The sequence below is a fragment of the Hippopotamus amphibius genome, chromosome 5 (genome assembly GCF_030028045.1).
Source record: "Hippopotamus amphibius kiboko isolate mHipAmp2 chromosome 5, mHipAmp2.hap2, whole genome shotgun sequence".
In the NCBI taxonomy this organism is placed as follows: Eukaryota; Metazoa; Chordata; class Mammalia; order Artiodactyla; family Hippopotamidae; genus Hippopotamus; species Hippopotamus amphibius.
The window spans coordinates 77,912,069-77,934,880 of record NC_080190.1 but is presented as its reverse complement, the minus strand read 5'-3'; the positions used below and the strand labels follow the sequence as shown (position 1 = coordinate 77,934,880).

The following is a 22,812-nucleotide window of genomic DNA, read 5'->3' as shown; positions in this document are numbered from 1 at the left end:
ACTAAAGGTTATTCTAAACAAAGAGCGTGGTTTCTGATTTCTCTCCTAATAAAGATGTATTTTTCCCTGCACTTTGCTTCCCAAGCCCCAGGCCCATTTACTGTGAGGCAAACACACAAAAAGTTCAATGTGACTCAGTTTAGAGACAGTTCGTGAGATGCCCAAGGGGGATACACGGACACAGACACAGAGGAGAGAAACCGCATGTCCCTGTGGCCTGCAGGCCGAGTAACTTTTATCTACTTTGTAGAGCAAACACCAGGCTGCCACAACCGCAGCAACAAAACAGATACGCTATCGTCATTCAAATGAATGAGAAGAAGCCACTCCTCTGCAATAATAATCTGGTCCAGTAAGTGTCTGGGCGGCCGGGTTCACTGCCCGCTGGGGGCAGGGGCGCGGGGTCCGGGAGCCGGGTCCCCACCCACCCGCTGAGAGCAGCATCCCCACCCACACAACGCGCCCACAGCCTGCCTGCTAAGTCCAGGGAAACTATCTTAAAAGTTTTGCCAAACAATTCAGACCAACAGTCTAGCTTTTCAAACTAGTCTCTTTGCCAAGAGGCACAATATATTTTGGGAGTTAGAGGGCAAGGCAGCTCTCTCACCTGCCATGGGTTCCTCCTTAGCCCTTTATGAAAAGCAAATGATACAGGAAAATGAAAAGCGTGCAGTGGAGAGCACTGTCACCTGCCAGTTCACATCACTGCCAAGGTGAAAGTGAACTCACCAAGGGTGAGTCAAGACGCCCATCGTATTTTTTTAGCACAGGATGAAGTATATAAAAAAAGGATCGGGTTCATTTTATGAGATATCCAGCAGGCATGTCCAATACATAAAATATCATAAACAGTGGACTGTTATCCACAGCGTCACCTGGAAACACAGCTCCATCTGAGGGAGCACAGGCCTCCAGTGACTTGGTCCATCCCTTCATCACCTCCACGGGGGCCTCTCAGCAGCTTCCCTACCAGTACGCAGTAAAGGGAGCTTGGATGAAAGACCCCCTGCGATCTCGTGCCAGGACCATCGGAAGCCGCCTCCACAGGGCCTGCGGCCTCTGCTGCCACTCACCTGCTCACTAGGTGCCCTCAGGGCAGCTGCTCCCTGACCACAGCCTCCTCCCTCCTCCCTGTCCACACCTATATCCCGCCATTTCCACTCTCATCAGGATCGTCCCAGCTCCTGCGCAAGGTGAAACACTGATCTTTCCATTTTGTTCCCAAGTGTGACCGAGCCCCAGGCCCTTCCCAGGAACCTAGGCTTAGATCAAAGCTGAAAGGAGCCACGTGGGGAGCAGAGGGCGTCAGGAAGGGAAGTTGTCTGTGACGTGCTGAAACCTCACCTTGCCCCCTTACTATTGTCCAAACTGAGCAAGCCTTGCTGGGTGAAAAACTGGAAACATACAGCTCACTCTGAAAGAGATGAAAGGTGGTCCAAATGTGCTTGTGTTTACACAAGCTCTCCTGTCTCACCCACATGGACTTCTGACTAACATTGTGTCTTCTATGTTAACCCCCGGTGGTGCATTTTGGGATAAAATAAGCTCAGTGTTTTCCTTCCGTTCAGACTACTCTCTTTTTGCCTCCACTGTTAACCAAGGCAGACTTCCTTCTCTGATGGAGCCTTGGGCTCTAGGTAGGTAATTCTGGGGGTGAGCACAAGCCTGGCACAGTCCACACGCTCAGGAAGTGTCCGCAATTAATTTCACCCGATTTAAGGATGGATCAGAATCTACTTAGAGATGAAAACTAGGCAGGTGAGCGTGGTTTTGTATGTAAGCAAGACCAAAATGAAGATAAGCAGAAAATTGTGGAACTCTGTACTATTATGAATAAAGTCCCTTAGGAGGCAGATTTTCTAAAAGTCCCCGTTAAGACCAGGATGTTGGAAAGCACACTAATTGGTTCAGGACTAGGGGTTGGTTTCCTTTCCCTTCTCCCTCCAGACCCAGCTACTTGGGGATGCTGCCATGTGAGGGCCAGCGTGCTTCCTGACTTGGTAACAGTGCACCTCTGTGAGCTTCGTAATCAAGTGACAGAGACTCTACGTCATGTACTTAAGAGCAGGAATTTCCCTTCATTCCCGAAAAGACTGACTTTAGGAAATGTGATATGATCTGATAAGATTCTTAAAAAATCTTTTAAAAAATACTGATCATCTGTTTCTTGGTGATGTCTAGCAGAAATTTTGATATAAAAGGTGAAATTTTGACAGTATCCCATGAATTGAGCAAAAATAAAACCAAACTGCTTCATCTTACCTTCTGGTCTTTTGACGTGAGTGGGTCTGTCATCGTAGCAGGGTTCTTTCAACTCCCCTTCTTACCTGGTCTGCTTCTGTGTGGCTTCCTCACCACACAGGTTGTCTTACCAGACAGCAGTCCTGGCAAACCATCACCCCAGCTGTCTTTTGTAGCATCACAGCCATTGTGCTGACTCTTCTTACTCAGAGTCCAAATACTACCCAACCTCAGCACCCTAGACTAGACACCCAGGGTGAGGACCTAATTTTTCATTCAGGCTATAAAAGTTGGCAACCCCTAATTGGTCACACCTGAGAAAACACCAGTTTCAAAATGCCGTTGTGTAAATGAAAAACACCTACCTCTCTTGTAGAATAAGTTTGTTCTCTTTCTTCCAAAAATCTTTAAAGTCAGAGCTGAATTCATGCCAGATACTGAAGAAAACATTTGGGGACACCTCCTTCTCTCCAAGTTTTGGTCTCATGAAGAAATAGGCTGTAGTCTCCAAAAAGCTGTCAAAGCACAGACACACACACACACATATAAAAGTTATGATTACTTTTCAACATGGGATATTCTTTCTCCATCCAAATGGAGTTATTATTACCAAGAGGACTCAACTCCTCAGGCACCAAGAGTAGTTCTCTTAAGGTTTCACGTTAGAGTTTTTGGATACAGATGTTAGCAGCCGACAAAGTCCTCCTTATACTGGTAACTATCCCTGGTCCATCCATTTTCAAAATTAATCACTATGCATCTGACCTATTTCAGAAATGAACCTTCAATCAAGTTGGGACGTACAGGAAGTGGTGGATCTATACTTTCCTTCTAGACTCTAAACAAATGAAATATCAGTCCTTTGCCCCCAAACTAATGTATATCTATATGTGTATTATACTGCTTCCTATATTGCTGGTGAACCAAAAAAAGCAATAGCACCGGGAGATGCTGACAAAGGCTCCCACTGGAGATCACAGCAACACCGCTGACTAGATACCGGCAGGGTGGCCAGCATCGTGACGGTGGGTGACAGTGCCCGTCTCCAGAAGGTGCCATTGAGGCCACTTCATATTACAACCACACGACGCTCAGAAGGGTTTCAAAGCGTTGTTTGAGAAAAAACATGTAACTAGTAAATGGTAGATTTATGATGCATCTTGACCTGGACCTCCCCAGCCTCCAGAACTGTGAGAAGTAAATGCTCACTTTTAAGCCACCCGGTCTATGGTACTTTTATAACAGCCAGGACTGACTAAGACAAGGACAAGTGATCTAGATTCTTCAATACATAAATTTCAAGGGGAAAATGTCTATTATAAAGACTTAAAAAATACTGTCTGAATATAATGGTTTGAATTTCTTTATATCTTGCTTTAAACAAACTCCAAGATAATAAAATCATTTATTACATTTATGAACTAACTGCACTTTTGAACAGAGAGTGTATTTGGTGACATTAGGAATTATTATTTTTAGGGGTGAAACTGGTGGTGGTTATTTTTTTAAAGGGGATTTTTTAGAAATACATACTAAAATATATATGGATGAAATTATACCTGCTGAGGATTTGCTTCAAAAATAACATGGGAGGGGGCAAGTGGGCAGGGGCGTAGATGAACCCAAGTCAGGAACTGCTGAAACTGGGTGATGAGTACATGATGCTCATGGTACATTCTGTTTATTTACCATCTCTAAATCACAGCCAAGTTCCTCACCTGCATGGTCTTTAATCTAGCTACCCCTACATCCTTTAGCAAAGTATCAAATCAACTGTTTCCTCTTTCCAGCATCCAAAATCTCTTGTTACTGGCTTTTCCTTCAGACCCTAAGAGCATATGCAGATTTCTGCATCTTATAAATATTCTCTCAGCCATGCAGACTCACTGAAAGACACCATTATTTATACACAGTTGCTCCTGTGTCCTCAACTTGTTTTGAAATCTGGCTTCATAGACTATCCACAACTTTTCTCTCAAAAGTCTCTGATCTAAACCTACAACTTTTAGCAATTTTTATTCTCATGTCCTAAAATAATGGAACCATTGCTGTCCTGTCTACTTGAACTTGAAAATGATAAACTACTGACAGAGCTTTTCTTTTACTCCTTTAGGTTAAACCGATACAAACTGAATTAAGTGTATTATTTCCATTTTCCCTTTATGAAACTCTCAATTATAGGAGACAGTTGAGGTAATGATCACCTATTTCATGGCCTTTGTATTAACTTCAGATTTACAGAAAAGTTGAAAAGATAATATAGAGAGTTCCAGTACAGCCTCCACTCAGCTTCTCCTAACGTTAACACCTTACACATAGTACGCTTGTCAAAGCTCAGGAATTAACACTGAAAGTGAGAGGAATTCTCTTGGCAGGAACTACTGCAAACTGTCTTCTGAGTAAAGTGAGAGAAACTGTATAGATGAGTATGGAGGTTGGTGAGGGTGGTCACCCCACTATGGTGCCGGCCTGCTGGCCCCAAGACACACACACACACACACACACACACACACACACACACACACAAATATTGTGCTGTTGAAATACTATAGTTGAAATATAGTATTGTGCTAGTTTCAGGTACATATCATAGTGATTCAGTTATTTTTTTCAGATTCTTTTCCATTATAGGTTATTACAAAATACTGAACACTGTCCCCAGTGCTGTACAGTAGGTCCTTGTTGCTAACCTATTTTAGGTATAGTAGTTTGTATCTGTTAATCCCGTGCTCCTAATTTGTCCCTGCCTCTATTCCCCCTTTGGTAACCATAGGTTTCTTTTCTGTGTCTTTGAGTCTGTTTCTGTTTTGTAAATAAGTTCATCTGTATTATTTTTAGATTCCACATACAAGTAACATCATAGAGTATTTGCCTTTCTCTGCCTGGCTGATTTCACTAAGTATAATAATCTCTAGGTCCATCCATGTTGCTGCAAATGGCAATGTTTCATTCTTTTTTATGGCTGAGTGACCCTGGAACAAATCCAATTTGATCATGGTGTATAATCCGTCTTATATATTGTTGGATTTGGTTTGCTAATATTTTGTTAAGGATTTTTGCACCTATATTCATCAAAGATACTGGCCTGTAATTTTCTTTTTTTGTAAAAGTGTCTTTGTCTGGTTTTGGTGTCAGGATCATGGTGGCCTCATGGAATGAATTTCTTCCCTCCTCCTCAATTTTTTGGAATCGTTTGAGAATACCTATTATTAGTCTAGGCTTCTCCAGCCCTGTATCTGCCTCAGCAGATTTCCCAGCAGGCAGGCAGGCTTGTCTCCTCTGCACAAGACCCCAGGATCGGGATGTCCAGACTGTGGCTTAACCTGCTTGCTCCCCAGGGTGAGGGTCCATCCATGGGGACCTTCTCTTCCTTACAGATCCCTCCCAGAGGTGCAGGTCCTATTCCAGTGCCTTTTTTTCTCATTCTCCTCAGTTACGTGGAGATCAGTCTTGCAGCTTTGGTTGTATAGTTCCTCTGCCAGTTTCCAGTTACTGTTGCATGAGAATTGTTTGACGTGTAGATGGATTTTGGATGTGTTTGTGGGGGGAGGTGAGCTCCATGTCCTCCTACTCTGCCATCTTGATCCCTCTACAAGACTGATACACTGACATCAGTTGTAATTTATGTAAAGTTCCTGTGTTGTCTCATAATTATGTGGGGTGAGGGAATGAGGGAAAGGAACCGAAATCATACAAAGTATGCACTCTGACCACCATGGAATTAAATTAGAAGTCAATAACAGTGAAATTAACTGTCCAAATCATTTCTGTATCCTTTCTAGTTACTGAGATATCACTGACACACAGCTCTGTGTCTCTTTAAGGTGAACAGCACCGTGATTTTGTTTACAGACATCCTAAAGTGACACCACAGTAAGCATAGTGAACACCCATCACCTCGTGCAGATAAAAAATTAAACAAATATGAAAATGATTTTTCCTTGTCATGAGAACGCTTAGGACACAGCGGTGTTAATTCCCTTTATCGTGTTGTACATGACTTCCCTAGAGTTTGTACCTTTTAATTACCCTCATCCAATTCCCCTCCCCCACGCCCTGCCTTTGATAACCACAAATCTGTCCTCTCTTTCTAGGAGCTTGTTTGTTTGTTTGTTTGCAGTATAACTAACATCACTATGTTAGTTCCTGTTACACAACACAGCGATTCAGTGTTTCTATACATATCAAAATAATCACCACCACATGTCTACTTACATTCTGTCAACACAGAGATATATGACATAGTTATGGATTATATTCCCCACGCTGTACATTTCATACCTGTGACTCATTTATTTTGCATCTGGAAGTTTGTACCTCTTAATCTCCCTCACCTATTTCTCTCTTCCCCCAGCCTCTCCCCTCTGGCAACCACCTGTTTGTTCTCTGTATCTATGACTCTGCCTCTGTTTTGTTATGTTGTTCATTTGTTTTGTTTTTCAGATCCCACATATAAGTGAAATCATACGATATCTGTCTTTTTCCATCTGACTCCTATCACCCGTGTCCCCAGGGTCAGCTCCAGTTGCCTCCTGCCTCTCTGGGAGGTTCTCCAAGATCAGCAGGTGGGTCTGACCCAGGCTCCTTTCAAATCACTGCTCTATTCCCCCTGGCCCTTTGGGTCTCCTGAAAGTAAGTCCCAGCGGTCGTCAAAGCCACACATTTTGGGGGCTCATCTTCTCGGTGCAGGAGCCCCAGGCCGGGGAGCCCGGCACGGGGCTTGGTCTCCTCACTCTTTGGGGAGAGCCTCTGCAACTGTGACTATCCTCCCGCTTGTGTGTCACCCACCTGGGGGCACAGGTCTTGCCTATGCCACATCCCTGTCCCTCCCACCCGTCTTGTGTGGTTCCTTCTTTATATCTTTAGCTGTAGAAGCTCTTTTCTCCTAATCTTCCAGTTTTTCTCATCAGTAGTGATTCTGTAAATAGCTGTAATTCTGGTGTGCCTGTGGCAGGAAGTAAGTTCAGTGTCTTCCTACTCTGCCACCTTATCCAGATTCCAAAGCCTCCAAATCATTCCTAAGTAATTCATAGGTCAAAGAAAATGTCTCAAGGGAAATTAGAAAATGTTTTGAACTGTAAGTATAACATTTCAAAATTTGTAGCATGTAGTTAGAGCAGAACTCAGTTGAAAATTTACAGCATAAAATGTTGTTAGAAAAGAAAGTTCTAAGATTAATAAGATTTCACCTTAGAGAACTAGAGTAAAAAATACAATTTAAGCCCAAAGCAAGTATGAGAAAAGAAATAAGAATCAGAGCAGAAATAAATGAAATAGAAAAAAGGAAAAAAATGGAGAAAAATCAGCAAGTTGGGAAAGATCAGTAAAACTGATTAACCACTAGTCAGGTTCACTAAAGAAATAAGAGGAAAAAAAGCAGAAATTAGTAACGTAAATAATGAAAGAAGGGTTATCACTACTAGTCTCAGGGACAGTTAGAGCAGGGGTCCCCGACCCCTGCTAGGAACCAGACCACACAGCAGGGGCTGAGCTGCAGGCGCGTGAGTGAAGCTTCATCTGTGCTCACAGCCACTCCCCGTCGCCCGCACCACCACCTGAGCTCCGCCTGCTGTGAGATCAGCGGCGGGATCAGATTCTCATAGGAGCGCGAACCCTGCTGTGAACTGCGCATGCGAGGGTTCTAGGGTGTGTGCTCCTTAGGAGAACCCAGTGCCTGATGATCCGAGGTGGTGCTGAGGCGGGGATGCTTAGAGCTGGGGAGCGGCTGCAAATACAGATTAGCATTAGCAGGAAAGTCTGACTGCACAGGGACCATAAGAAATCAAGTGCTTGCGGACTCACATTAACACGCTATCAGTGAGTGGCAAGTGACAAGCTGCATCTGGTGGCAGCTGTTATAGTGGCGAGTGAGTTGATGTACTTCAGTTGTACAGCTGCATCCGGTGGCAGGCTTGCAGTCTGAATCTGACACTTATTTTAGTCCGCACGTGGCCCACCCATTATTTTATTTACCACTTCCGTCCGCACCTCTTCCCTGCACTGTGCACTTGTCTCAGTCACAGTTTTGGTAAGCCCACAAGCTAACCCTAGCCAAAATGAGCAAAAAAGAAACATCACTAGAGAGCTTCTTTGAAAAGGGAGAAAGACCCAATGATGAGACAGCAGAAGACTCTAAGATTGCCAACAAAAAGAAAGCTGCATTTAAAAGAAAATACCAAGAGTCCTACTTAAATCACAGGTTCACTGCAACAGGTGATTCACATTCTCCAAGCCTGCTTTGTATAATATGTGGTGACCAGCTATCCAATGAAGCCGTGAAACCTTCAAGACTGCTTCACCACATGGAGATCAAGCACCCTGCATTAAACGACAAGCCTTTGGAGTTTTTCAAAAGAAAAAAACGTGAACACAGAGAATGGAAGCAGTTATTGAAGGCCACCACTTCATCAAATGTGTCTGCACATCATTCCCAGTGGCTAACCGCATTGCTAAAGCTAAGAAGCCTCTACTATTGGTGTAGAGTTGATCCTGCCTGATGCTAAGGACATTTAACGTGAACTTTTAGGAGAGGCTGCAGTTCAAAAGGTGGCACATGTTCCTCTTTCGGCTAGCACCATAACTAGAGGAATTGATGAAAGAGCAGGGGATATCGAGGCACAATTGTTAGAGAGTATCAATGTGTCACCACAGTACACAATCCAGGGTGACGAGTCTACTGATGCTGACAACAAGGCAACAATGCTTGTTTCTGTGGGATATATTTTTTCAGGAGGATGTGCACGAGGATATGTTATGTGCGCTTTTGTTGCCAGCCAAAACTACAACTGCAGAACTACTCAAGTCTTTGAATGATTACATATCAGGAAAACAACTGGTCATTTTGTGTTGGTATGTGCACGGACGGGGCGGCTGCCATGACTGGATGGCTTTCTGGTTTCACTACTTGAGTCAAAGATGTCGCTTCTGAGTCTATGCACTGTGTCATCCATAGAGAAATGCTGGCTAGCCAGAAAATGTCATCTGAACTTAACGTTTTGCAGGATGTGATGAAAATTATCAACCACGTTAAAGTACATGCCCTTAACTCACGTCTGTTCACGCAGCTCTGTGAGGAGATGGACCCAGAGCACACATGTGTTCTCTTATACACAGAAGTGAGATGGCTTTCTAAAGGCAGATCACTGGTCAGAGTTTTTCAGTTACGAGAGCCGCACAGAGATTTCTTTTAGAAAAACGGTCACCACTGGCAGCACATTTCAGTGACACAGAATGGGTCATAAAACTTGCTTACTTTTGTGACATATGCAACCTGCTCAACGAACTCCATCTGTCACTTCAGGGGAGAACAACAACTGTATTCAAGTCGGCAGATAGAGTGGCTGCATTCAAAGCCAACCTCGAATTATCAGGGCAATGGGTGAACACTGGGATTTTTGACGTGTTTCAAACATTAGCAGAGATTTTGAAAGAGACTGAGCCAGGGCCTTCTTTCTCCCAGCTGGTTCATGATCACCTATCTCAACTTTCAAAAGAGTTTGAGCATTACTTCCCAACCACAAAAGACCCGGAACTGGGAAGGAATGGATCTGCAACTCATCTGTGAATAAGCCAGGTGAACTGACTTTGTCAGCACTTTGTCTAGCACTCTGTCCGTGCTAGGAGAGGATCAACTGCTTGCGGTTACAAATGATGGTGGCCTTAAAAGTATGTTTGAGGCAACTTCAAATCTCCATATGTTCTGGATTAAAGTCAAGGTTAAATATCCTGCGATTGCCACAAAAGCACTGAAAAGCCTGCTTCCATTTCCAACATCCTATCTTTGTGAAGCGGTTTTCTGTAGTGACAGCAACCAAAATTAGATTACAGAGTAGACTGGACATAAGCAACACACTTTGGGTGTCACTGTCTCCCATTATCCCCAGATGGTTGCCGGAAATCAAGCTCAGGGCTCCCAATAATTCTGCATTATGGTGAGTTGTATAATTATTTCATTATATATTACAATGTAATAATAATAGAAATAAAGTGCACAATGAACGTAATGCACTTGAATCATCCTGAAACCACCCCCACCCCGGTCCATGGGAAAACTGTCTTCCAAGAAACCGGTCCCTGGTGCCAAAAAGGTTGGGGACTGCTAATTTAAAGGAATGTTATGAATAATTCTTTGCCAATAATTTTGATAACTTAGATGAAATGAATTGATTCTTTGAAAGACACCAGCTACTAAAACTTTAACAGGGGATGTCTGAAGACATCTACATCTATTAAAGAAATTAAGTCAATAATTAATAACCTTCCAAAAAGAAACCATAAGATTTAGGTGGTGTCCCTAGTGAGTTCTACCAAATCTTTATAGAAAAAATAAATCTCTTCCAGAAATTAGAAGCAGAAGAGTTCCTAACTCATTCTATAAGGCCTGCAATTGTCTAATGCCAAAACAAGATAAAGATATTACAAGAAAGAAAGTACAAACCAATATGTCTCTTGGGCATAGATACAAAAATTCTGAACAAAATATTAGCAAACAGAATTCAACATGAATAAAAAGTTTTACACCATGACAAGTGATGTTTATTCTAGTTATGCAAGATGGGTTCAATATTGAAATAAAAAATGTAATCTACCACACCAATAAGCTAAACAAAAAAAATCATGTGATGATATCAACTAATGCAGGAAAAACATTTCACAAAATCTAACACCTAACATCTAACATCTAAAAACTCACAGCAAACTAGGAATAGAGAACTTCCTTGACTTGAGAAGGAACATCTACAAAAAACCCTAGAGTTAACACCACACTGAATGGTAAGAGACAGAATGCTTTCCTCCTAAGAATGGTAATAAGGCTAGGGTACCCTCTCTTTCACTTCTATTTGAACATACTGGAAGTCGTAGCTAATGCAATAAGAGAAGAAAAGTAAATAGAACGTATACAGATTAGGAGGGGAGAAATAAAACTGCCTTTATTTGCAGATGAATATGTCTATGTAGAAATGCCAAAGAATCTACAAAATAATTTGTGCTACAGAAATGGTACACAGACTTACTTCTTTTAGGAATGTTTCACAGGATCCATAATTCTTTTTATTTTTGAATTTCACAGTTAATTGTTTAAATTATAAAGGATGACTTTTATTAACAACTTTGTCCTCTGCCAGAATACCTTGCATACAATTAACTGAAATTTCTGTTTGTTATAATTTAAGGTCTTGACCTCATTTTTGCTTTCAAAAAACTGGCCAGTTCTGTTTACCAACTTGCCTGCAATACAACTGTTACATATGTGATATCTGTTTACAGGACATACAGGATCTTGCCTTATAAGGTAATAGCAAAGAACTTCTTTTACCAACATTTTCTGTCAAGAGTAATCAGATTTCTTTAGCTACTGTGATGGTTAATTTGACATGTCAGGTTGGTTGGGCTGTGGTAACTGGTTTGGGGTCAAACATCAGTCTAGATGTTGCTGTGAAGGTATTTTTCAGATGTGATTAACATTTAAATCAGTAGACTTTGAGAAAAGCGGATTACCCTCCATAATGAGAATTGGGCCTCATCCAATCTAGTTGAGAGCTTTAAGAGAAAAAGATTGGTTGCCCAAATAAGAAGCAATTCTGTCTCCAGAATGCCTTCAGACTCAAGCTTGTAACATCAACATGCAGAATTTCCAGCCTGCTGTGAGCCAATTCCTTAAAATCAGTCTCTCTTTCTCTGTATGTGTATATATACACACACACACACCCCCATTGGTTCTGTTTTCTGAAGAACCCTGACTAGCACAGAGAGAAAGGAGAAGAGGAGAAAACTGACACAGAGAAGCAGGGAGATATCTGAGAAACTTTTTTACACTCACCCATGACTGCAAACCTCCATTCTGGAAGTAACAGTTATGCAAGGAGAGAGAACTAAGGGTGCCCACCTGTGGAAACTCAATAGTGTCCTATAACCAAACGCTTCACCCTTTTTACTTGAAATAGGTTCCTGCTGTCTTCCTTTCTCTTGTATTTCCACAGCCCCAAATCCTGTTCTAAAGAGAAGGTGCTAAGCTATTCACAATAATTGGGAACTTAACAGATTTATATATCATCCAGAGTTATAAGAATAAAAGTCGGAAATCCAGTGTATAATTGAAGTACACTATTAAATTAGTTCCTTTTTCTTTTATGCTTGAAAATTAAAATTGAGCTAACGATTGACTCTTTGAGATGAAGTATCCTAAGCACTTTATAAGCCTACTCTGAGAGCAAATAGTAAATGTAAGTAATTTCTCACCATTTATGAGTCTCTGTCAGTGAGTTCTCCTCTACTTCTTGGTCAATTTTAGCTGAAAATGCAAGAAAAGAAAAACAGATGAGATAAATGGTTATAACCATCTCAAACAAAACAGATCCAGATATTATGAAATATATTTTAATACCTTATTAATGCTAATATACTCCAGTCAGAAGTTTATTTTAAATCTATGAATAGATATGATTGAATAGGTTATATTCAATTTTCATTAAGTTAATACTACTTTCTAAGTAATTTCTTTAAATTGGTCACATTAACCTGAGAAAACAAAACAGTACATAACTTGACATTCACATCAAATCTGTCAAGGATTTAAATGCCAATAATTAGTTGAAAATAATTCTCTCAAGCAAAGGTACAAAAACCAAGTAAAAAACCTACATAAAAATGGTATGTGACCTTCAACAGTGCTCTCCACACCAGATCACAAGTGAACAGATCCAGAGATTATTTCTATGCAGATATAAGATAAAATACTAACACTTTCTACTAATTCCATATGATGAGATGACAACGCACCCATTTATTTGCTATTAGATTTGTCTACAAATAAAGAATGGTAGCCAGACACAAACCCAAAGATCAAACCTGGGAAAGAGATCACACCACTATTTAAAAATTATTTAAAATAACACAGAAACTCCCATCATATAAAATATGTATGGCAATGCCCTTCACATTTTTTGACCAGTAAGTGTTCTAGGAATTTATGTATTACTTTACACACATACACATATATTTGACACGAAAGTTTCAAAAATACTTCTACTTCTCACAATGCTAATATTTTTAGCCTATTCCATTAGATCTCAAAATGCAGCCACTAAATGGATTTTTAGGCAGGAGACAGATGGACCCCCAGAGCAAATGGTTTGAGTTCGTTCCCTGTGGACCAGTACTCTGGCACGGGAATAAGAGGACAGTTGAGAAAGGAGGCTGGGCCCTACCCAGATAGAAGATAAGAGACCACATATTCCTCATTCTCGAAGTCAGCAGACCTCCCCGACTATACACGCACAGAAGGGCTCCCTGGAGGTCCAAAGGGGAGTGATGCCAAGTGATTTAAGTCTACCCACAGGCCTCTCTGGTAGGACCCATCATGGCTAAGAGAGGCGTGAGCACACATGGGAAAATCCGAAGACAAACCAAATACGGACTTTTAACCAGACAAATCAAAATGACTGGCCAAAGGAAACCTGGGAGAAATGCCCCATATTAGTGATTTAAACTGCCATGATGATGCGACTCTCTCTCTGAGCCTGCCTGTGTGTCTGTCCACAAGTACTGTGCTTCTTTTTTCCCTAATAAATACTTTGTTTCAATACTTTCTGTCTGTGGGAATTTTTTTTCTGCAAAGCCATAGGGCCAGGGCCTTGTCACTGACCACTGGCCTAGTGGCTAGGATTTGGTGCTCTCACCTCCATGACCCGACCGCAATCTCTGGCCAGAAACTGAAACCCTGCTTCAAGCTGCTACAGGTCAAGGCCACCTGAGATCAATTTCATACTTCACTAATGATTAGTTTGAAAATCACTGAACTACTGGACAGCCAATTTAAAAGTCAATGAAAAAAACCCTGGAGCCTGTGAAAAAGTTGTCTTTTCATAACCATTCCCCTTTGGGTCACATTTGTGGCCATTTGGAGAAATTAGAAGACAAAGAGGAGCAGGGCAAACTGATTCTAAAAATTGGAACTGTGCATGGAATCAAACCCCTGGTCACTTGGGAATTGTCAGTGTCTCCATCACGACTTAAACAGCCATCCAACTGGACTGGTTGGTGTTTTACGACTCAAGACGGTGTTTGTTCAAAGGTCTGCACAGCATCTGCAAAGCCACTGTGGAGTATGGCCCCTCTCTGCAGGACTGTCTGAATTTTTAAAATTTTTATTGGAGTATAGTTGATTTACAATGTTGTGTTAGTTTCAGGTGTAAAGCAAAGTGAATCGGTTATACATATACACGTATCTGCTCTTTTTTTAGATTCTATTACCATATAAGCCATTACAGAGTATTAGAGTTCCCTGTGCTACACAGTAGGTCCTTATTAGTTATCTATTTTATATACATATAGTAGTGTGTTTATGTCAGTCCCAATCTCCCAATTTATCACTCCCCACCCCTTACTCCTAGGTAACCGTAAGTTTGTTTTCTACATCTGTGACTGTGTCTGAATTTAACAGGGATGCTTGGGGATGGCTGCAGACATCTTTCCCCCTTTCCCCTTTTGTTCTTTAGATTGTTAACATAATCATTAGCCATTTGAAGAAACGGAATAAATGTTCCACAACTTCACTTTGAAAAGTCTCCAATGTTAACATATTTTCTTACAAAACCTGCTCTGGCTGCTTGGCATGAATGTGGTTTGCTCCCATAAGTAATTCTAGAACCACAGAAAGTTTGTTTAAGGGAAGATAACAAAGCACCACAATGATTCTCATTTTCAGGAAGGACATTCTTCCAACTGCCTGTGTCTTTTTTTTTTTTTTTTTTTTTTTTGTAAAATACAGAGATTAAGACTGAGAAAGGAAGAAAATTTCTGGACTATTTTAGAAGAATCAAGTAAATGATTTATGAAATTTAAAACACCCTAAAATGAGATCCCAGAGATCTGTGTTCTATTCCTGATTCTGTCACTGATTAAATTAGCTTTGTAATTTTAAGTAAATAATCTGTTAACATATACAAAATATTTATATTTAGCACAGTGCCCCCAATAGTTAGCAGGGACTAAATAAATGTTCTTTGAAAATGTTGGATCTCAAGCTCTAGAAATTCCTAAAGTGATACAGTACATAATAATGTTTAACTGAGTACATCAACTGCTATTTTATCATGTTTCAACATCATATGCAGATAAAGAAAGCACACACTTAAAAGTTTTTCACAAAACATAAGCTCCTAAATTCTTATGAGTGGAATGAAGTGAGTTTCACTTGTTCATAAAGGTTCCTTGTGATGTGTACTACACCAACTCTTGCTTCACTGTATGAGCAAGTTTTCCTGAAAAAACACTTCGATTCAATGTGGCAGAAGATTGATTCTCACTAAAGGAATAAAACATAAAAACAGACCGTCTTCCCAAACCTAATAGCCATGTTACAACCATAAAACCAAATTGGAATAGCAGGGAATACTTTAAAATGCTCTATTATCCATTATTTTCACATGATTTTAAGGCTAAGAGGATCTGTGTTCTCAGTTGTAATCAACTTTGATAAACCAGTCCAATGAGATATCAAAGAAAGTGCATTCGAGCACATATTGAGCTCGATGTAGAGTCAACAATTCAATGAACTCAACAGATTTTCCTCTGTAGGGCAATCTTAGAAATAAAAAACTTTCTGAAAACCTGGGGTGCAATTCAGTTTTCTGGGAACACTGAGATACCATTTTCCAACACGCTGCTTGTATAAACACAACATTTTGTTACCACGATTCTTTTAAACACACTTATGATGTTAACTTAGTGACAAATGCAGGATTTGGTTTCTTTAGTTATTGAGGATGAAACTTATCAAACTAAAATAAAATTTTATTAAGTTAGTAAAAATTAAAATATCTTTTAGGGATAAAATAACTCTGCCATTCATTTAGGGAGCACCCAAGCTAATCACATGCAGTGAGCAAAATCTTAAGACCTACTGTGTTTTTCAGTTTGAGTAGAAACTTTGACAGGCTGTGTGCCAACTGTGTACAGTTTTTCAAGTAAAAATTGAACATGACATAGAAATAAAATTATTTCCTATATAGCATGCAAACTTCTAATTGCTAATTACTTCATTTCCTAACCTATTTTTTCAGAAATATAAGAATTATTTTCAATTAATTTCTAATGGCACAGAGGGCTTTGTGACTAGTTTTGAAAGTCAGTGTTACATTTAGCAGCATTTTCTTACATATTTATAATCTGCTATCCATAAACTTTATTATACCAAAGTATGTAAAATTAGCTATATAACAGAAGAGATAATAAAAGATTCCAATTTTCTACTTCAAGTAAGATTAATTTTCCCTTTCTTTATAGCACAGCTCATATGTTTTTTGACATTTCAAATGGGGATGGCAGCCTTCTAGTTTGTTCATGATAATAGTTAACTGTAGGAAACCGAAAAAAGCATTTAAGGACTTCCCTGGTGGCACAGTGGTTAAGAATCTGCCTGCTCCGACTGAAACAACAGGGCGCCACTGCTCACTCACTCCCAGGAGAAGGAGCCACTATTGTACCCTCTCCCTCCCCACACACCGACGCTTACAGACTAACAATAAAGGAACCTCTGCTGGTCACAGAATAATGCAAAAAAACCCAAGGCAAGGAGAAGGACACTTACAGCTGAGACGCTAAGGAAACAGAAATAGTATTGAACTGGTCCATTCTGGGATCAGTTCTGGATTTTTTTTTTTTTTTTCTCTTCTTTTTCTTTTTCTCTCTCTCTCTTTTTTTTTTTTTTTCTGTATTAAATACGATCTTAGCCCTAAGGGATCTACAAGTTTTATAACATAATTTTTTAATGACATTTTTTACTCTTTTTTTTTTTTTTTTTTTTTTTGCCTTTTTATATACTTCTATATCTAGCTAAGTTTTTGGTAGTACGGACAATATATCTCTCATACTTTCCTTTCATCCCTATCTTTTATACATTTCTATTCCTTTCTTTTTATTTGCATATTTCCAACCACATTACGCTCTTCTGTTCCCCTTTCTTCCAGCCATTTTAAGTTTATTTTATCTTAACATACTTATAAGCAACACTATCGGTCTGCTCAGACTCCTTGCTCTACTCTCCAGATGACGCACTGCCTTGGTATTTAATATTAGGCTTTTGTCTTTATCTTAGTTCTTAGTACAGTTGTCTAATTACACTCTGAGAATCTCCATTCTCTCTGGTGGTACTCTGGCTCTTTTCTATATTTGATCCTAGCTTACAAAATCTCCCTGGATTAATGTTTGTATGTGTAAGGAGTTATTTGTTTGTTTGTTTGCTTTTGTCTCTGATTTGTTCTGTTTCAGTTGTCAATTTCTGTTGGGTTTCTCTTTGAATATCTGATAGCACACTGGGGTTCTGTCAGATCTTTCTAGAGCCTTATGTCCTAACGGATTCAGTAATTGTGTGTCTTATACATGTATGTGTTTCCTAGAATTAATATTCGTTTAATCCAATACTTGGACATTAGTCTGAGGCTTGGACACTCTTCTATAAACACCTCTATCGCCAGGACAAGCAACCCCAAAAGTCTGGACAACCATGAGGAAACAAAGAAACACCATGCAGGCAAAGGAGCAGGAAAAAAACCCACAAGACCAAATAAATGAGGAGGAAATAGGAAAAATGCCTGAAAAAGAATTCAGAGTAATGATAGTAAAAATGATACAAAATCTCGATAACAAAATAGAGAAAGTACAAGAAACAGTTCATAAGAACTCAGAAAAACAAACAGCAATGGATAACAAAATAACTGAAATTAAAAATACTCTAGATGCTATAATCAGCAGAATGACTGAGGCAGAAGAACGAATAAGTGAGTTGGAAGACAGAATGGGGGAAATAACTGCCACAGAGCAGGAAAAAGAAAAAAGAATAAAAAGATTAGAAGACAGTCTCAGAGACCTCAGTGATAACATTAAGCGTACCAACATTCGAATTATAGGCATCCCAGAAGAAGAAGAAAACAAGAAAGGGTCTGAGAAAATATTTGAAGAGGTTATAGTGGAAAACTTCCCCAACATGGGAAAGGAAATAATTCACCAAGTCCAAGAAGCACAGAGAGTCCCATACAGAATAAACCCAAGGAGAAATACACCAAGACACATATTAATCAAACTAATGACAATTAAACACAAAGAAAAAATATTAAAAGCAGCAAGAGAAAAGCAACAAACAACATATAAGGGAAAACCCATAAGGATAACAGCTGACCTCTCTACAGAAACTCTGCAGGCCAGAAGGGAATGGCAGGATATACTGAAAGTCCTGAAAGAGAGAAACCTACAGCCAAGAATACTCTACCCAGCAAGAATCTCATTCAGATTTGAGGGAGTCACCAAAAGCTTTCCAGACAAGCAAAAGTTAAGAGAATTCAGCACCACCAAACCAGCCTTACAACAACTGCTAAAGGAACTTCTCTAAGTAGGAAACACAAGAAAAGGAAAACACCTACAAATACAAACCCAAAACAATTCAGAAAATGGTAATCAGAACACACATGTCAAAAATCACTTTAAATGTAAATGGATTCAATGCTCCAACCAAAAGACACAGACTGGCTGAATGGATACAAAAACAAGACCCTTCTATATGTTGCCTACAAGAAACCCACTTCAGACCAAGGGATACATATAGACTGAAAGTAAAGGGATGGAAAAAGATATTCCATGCAAATGGAAGTCAAAAGAAAGCTGGAGTAGCAATACTCATATCAGACAAATTAGACTTGAAAGTAAAGACTATTAAAAGAGACAAGGAAGGACACTACATAATGATTAAGGGATCCATTCAAGAAGAACATATCACAATGGTAAATATCTATGCCCCCAATATAGGAGCACCTCAATACATAAGGCAAATGCTAACAGCTATAAAAGGGGACATCGACAGTAACACAATAATAGTGGGAGACTTGAACACCCCACTTACATCAATGGACAGATCATCCAAACAGAAAATAAATAAAGACACACAAGCTTTAAATGACACATTAGACCATCTCGACTTAATTGATATTTATAGGACATTCCATCCAAAAACGACAGACTACACTTTCTTCTCAAGTGCACACGGAACATTTTCCAGGATAGATCACATCTTGGGTCACAAATCAAACCTCGGCCAATTCAAGAAAACTGAAATCATATCAAGCATCTTCTCAGACCACAACGCCATGAGACTAGATCAATTACAGGAAAAAACCTGCAAAAAATACAAACACATGGAGGCTAAACAATTCACTCCTAAACAACCAAGGAATCACTAAAGAAATCAAAGAGGAAATCAAAAAATATCTAGAAACAAATGACAATGAAAACACAACAACCCAAAATCTATGGGACGCAGCAAAAGCAGTTCTAAGAGGGAAGTTTATAGTAATAGAGTCCTACCTTAAGAAACAAGAAAATGATCGAATAAACAACCTAACCTTACACCTAAAACAACTAGAGAAAGAAGAACAAAGAAACCCCAAAGTGAGCAGAAGGAAAGAAATCGTAAAGATCAGAGCAGAAATAAATGAAAAAGAAAGGAAAGAAACCATAAGAAAAATAAATAAAACTAAAAGCTGGTTCTTTGAGAAGATTACCAAAATTCATAAACCATTAGCCAGACTCATCAAGAAAAAAAGGGAGAAGATGCAAATCAACAGAATTAGAAATGAAAAAGGAGAAGTAACAACGGACACCTCAGAAATACAAAACATCATGAGAGACTACTACAAGCAACTATATGCCAGTCAATTGGATAACCTGGAAGAAATGGATCCATTCTTAGAAAAATACAATCTTCCAAGACTCAACCAGGAAGCAATAGAAACCATGAACAGACCAATCACAAGTACGGAAATTGAGGCAGTGATTAAAAATCTCCCAACACACAAAAGCCCAGGACCAGATGGGTTCACGGGCGAATTCTATCAAACATTTCGAGAAGAGTTAACACCTATCCTTCTCAAACTCTTCCAAAATATTGCAGAAGGCGGAACACTCCCAAACTCATTCTACGAGGCTACCATCACCCTGATACCAAAACCAGGCAAAGATGTCACAAAAAAAGAAAACTACAGACCAATACCACTGACGAATATAGATGCAAAAATCCTCAACAAAATACTAGCTAACAGACTCCACCAACACATTAAAAAAATCATACACCATGATCAAGTGGGGTTTATCCCTGGGATGCAAGGATTCTTCAATATACACAAATCAATCAATGTGATACATCATATCAACAAATTGAAGGATAAAAACCATATGATCATTTCAATAGATGCAGAAAAAGCTTTTGACAAAGTTCAACATCCATTGATGATAAAAGCTCTCCAGAAAATGGGCATAGAAGGAAATTATCTCAACATCATAAAAGCCATATATGAAAAACCAAAAGCCAACATCGTTCTCAATGGGGAAAAACTGGAAGAATTCCCTCTAAGAACAGGAACAAGACAAGGGTGTCCACTCTCACCACTATTATTCAACATAGTTTTGGAAGTTTTAGCCACAGCAATCAGAGAAGATAAAGAAATAAAAGGAATACAAATCGGAAAAGAAGAAGTAAAATTGTCACTCTTTGCAGATGACATGATATTATATAGAGAAAACCCTAAAGACTCTACCAGAAAACTGCTAGCACTCATTGATGAGTTTAGTAAAGTAGCAGGATACAAAATTAATGCACAGAAATCTCTTGCATTCCTATACACTAACAACAGAAGAGCAGAAAGAGAAATTAAGGAAACTTTCCCATTCACCATTGCAACACAAAGAATCAAATACCTAGGAATAAACCTGCCTAAGGAGGCAAAAGATCTGTATGCAGAAAACTTTAAAACACTGATGAAAGAAATCAAAGACGACACAAACAGATGGAGGGACATACCATGTTCCTGGATTGGAAGAATCAACATCGTGAAAATGTCTGTATTACCCAAAGCAATTTACAGATTCAATGCAATCCCGATCAAATTACCAATGGCATTTTTCACAGAACTAGAGCAAGAAATCTTACGATTTGTATGGAAACGCAAAAGACCCCGAATAGCCAAAGCCATCTTGAGAAGGAAAAATGGAGTTGGTGGAATCAGGCTTCCTGACTTCAAACTATACTACAAGGCCATAGTGATCAAGACAGTATGGGTACTGGCACAAAAATAGAAAGGAAGATCAATGGAATAGAATAGAGAACTCAGAAGTAAGCCCAAACACATATCTTTGACAAAGGAGGCACGAGTATACAATGGAAAAAAGACAGCCTCTTCAATAAGTGGTGCTGGGAAAATTGGACAGCAACATGTAAAAGAATGAAATTAGAACACTTCCTAACACCATACACAAAAATCAACTCCAAATGGATTAAAGACCTACATGTAAGGCCAGACACTATCAAACTCCTAGAGGAAAACATAGGCAGAACACTCTATGACATCCATCAAAGCAACATCCTTTTGGACCCACCTCCTAGAATCATGGAAATAAAATCAAGAATAAACAAATGGGATCTCATGAAACTTAAAAGCTTTTGCACAGTGAAAGAAACCATAAACAAGACTAAAAGGCAACCCTCAGAATGGGAAAAAATAGTTGCCTATGAAACAACGGACAAAGGATTAACCTCCAAAATATACAAGCAGCTCATGAAACTTAATACCAAAAAAGCAAATAACCCAATCCACAAATGGGCAGAAGACCTAAATAGACATTTCTCCAAAGAAGACATACAGATGGCCAACAAACACATGAAAAGATGCTCAACATCACTAATCATCAGAGAAATGCAAATCAAAGCCACAATGAGGTATCACCTCACACCCATCAGAATGGCCATCATTACAAAATCTGGAAACAACAAATGTTGGAGAGGGTGTGGAGAAAAGGGAACTCTCCTGCACTGTTGGTGGGACTGTAAGTTGGTACAGCCACTATGGAAAACAATTTGGAGGTTCCTTAAAAAACTACAAATAGAACTACCATATGATCCAGTCATCCCACTACTGGGCATATACCCAAAGAAAACCATAATCCCAAAAGAAACTTGTACCATCATGTTTATTGCAGCACTATTTACAATGGCCAGGACATGGAAGCAACCTAAATGCCCATCAACAAATGAATGGATACAGAAGATGGGGCATATATATACAATGGAATATTACTCAGCTATAAAAAGGGATGAGATGGAGCTATATGTAATGAGGTGGATAGAACTACAATCTGTCATACAGAGTGAAGTAAGTCAGAAAGAGAAGGACAAATATTGTATGCTAACTCACATATACGGAATCTAAAAATGGTACTGATGAACTCAGTGACAAGAACAAGGACGCAGATGCAGAGAATGGACTGGAGAACTCGAGGTATGGCAGGGGGTGGGGGGTGAAGGGGAAACTGAGACGAAGCGAGAGAGTAGCACAGACATATATATACTACCAACTGTAAAATAGTCAGTGGGAAGTTGTTGTATAACAAAGGGAGTCCAACTCGAGGACGGAAGATGCCTTAGAGGACTGGGGCGGGGAGGGTGGGGGGGACTCGAGGTGGGGGGAGTCAAGGAAGGGAGGGAATACGGGGATACGTGTATAAAAACAGATGATTGAACCTGGTGTA

The 22,812-nt window shown here is 39.7% G+C and overlaps 1 protein-coding gene across 1 annotated transcript in view; it reads right to left on the bottom strand.

Annotated features, from left to right (window-relative positions):
- Positions 1-22,812, bottom strand: part of LOC130854242 (formin-2-like) — a 239,910-nt gene that overhangs the window by 6,974 nt on the left and 210,124 nt on the right. Inside the window, exons 20-21 of the mRNA XM_057736971.1 lie at positions 12,481-12,532; positions 2,607-2,756 (exon numbers count right to left, since the gene is read on the bottom strand). Coding sequence (XP_057592954.1) covers positions 2,607-2,756; positions 12,481-12,532 — 202 coding nt within the window. The remainder of the gene's footprint in view (positions 1-2,606; positions 2,757-12,480; positions 12,533-22,812) is intronic.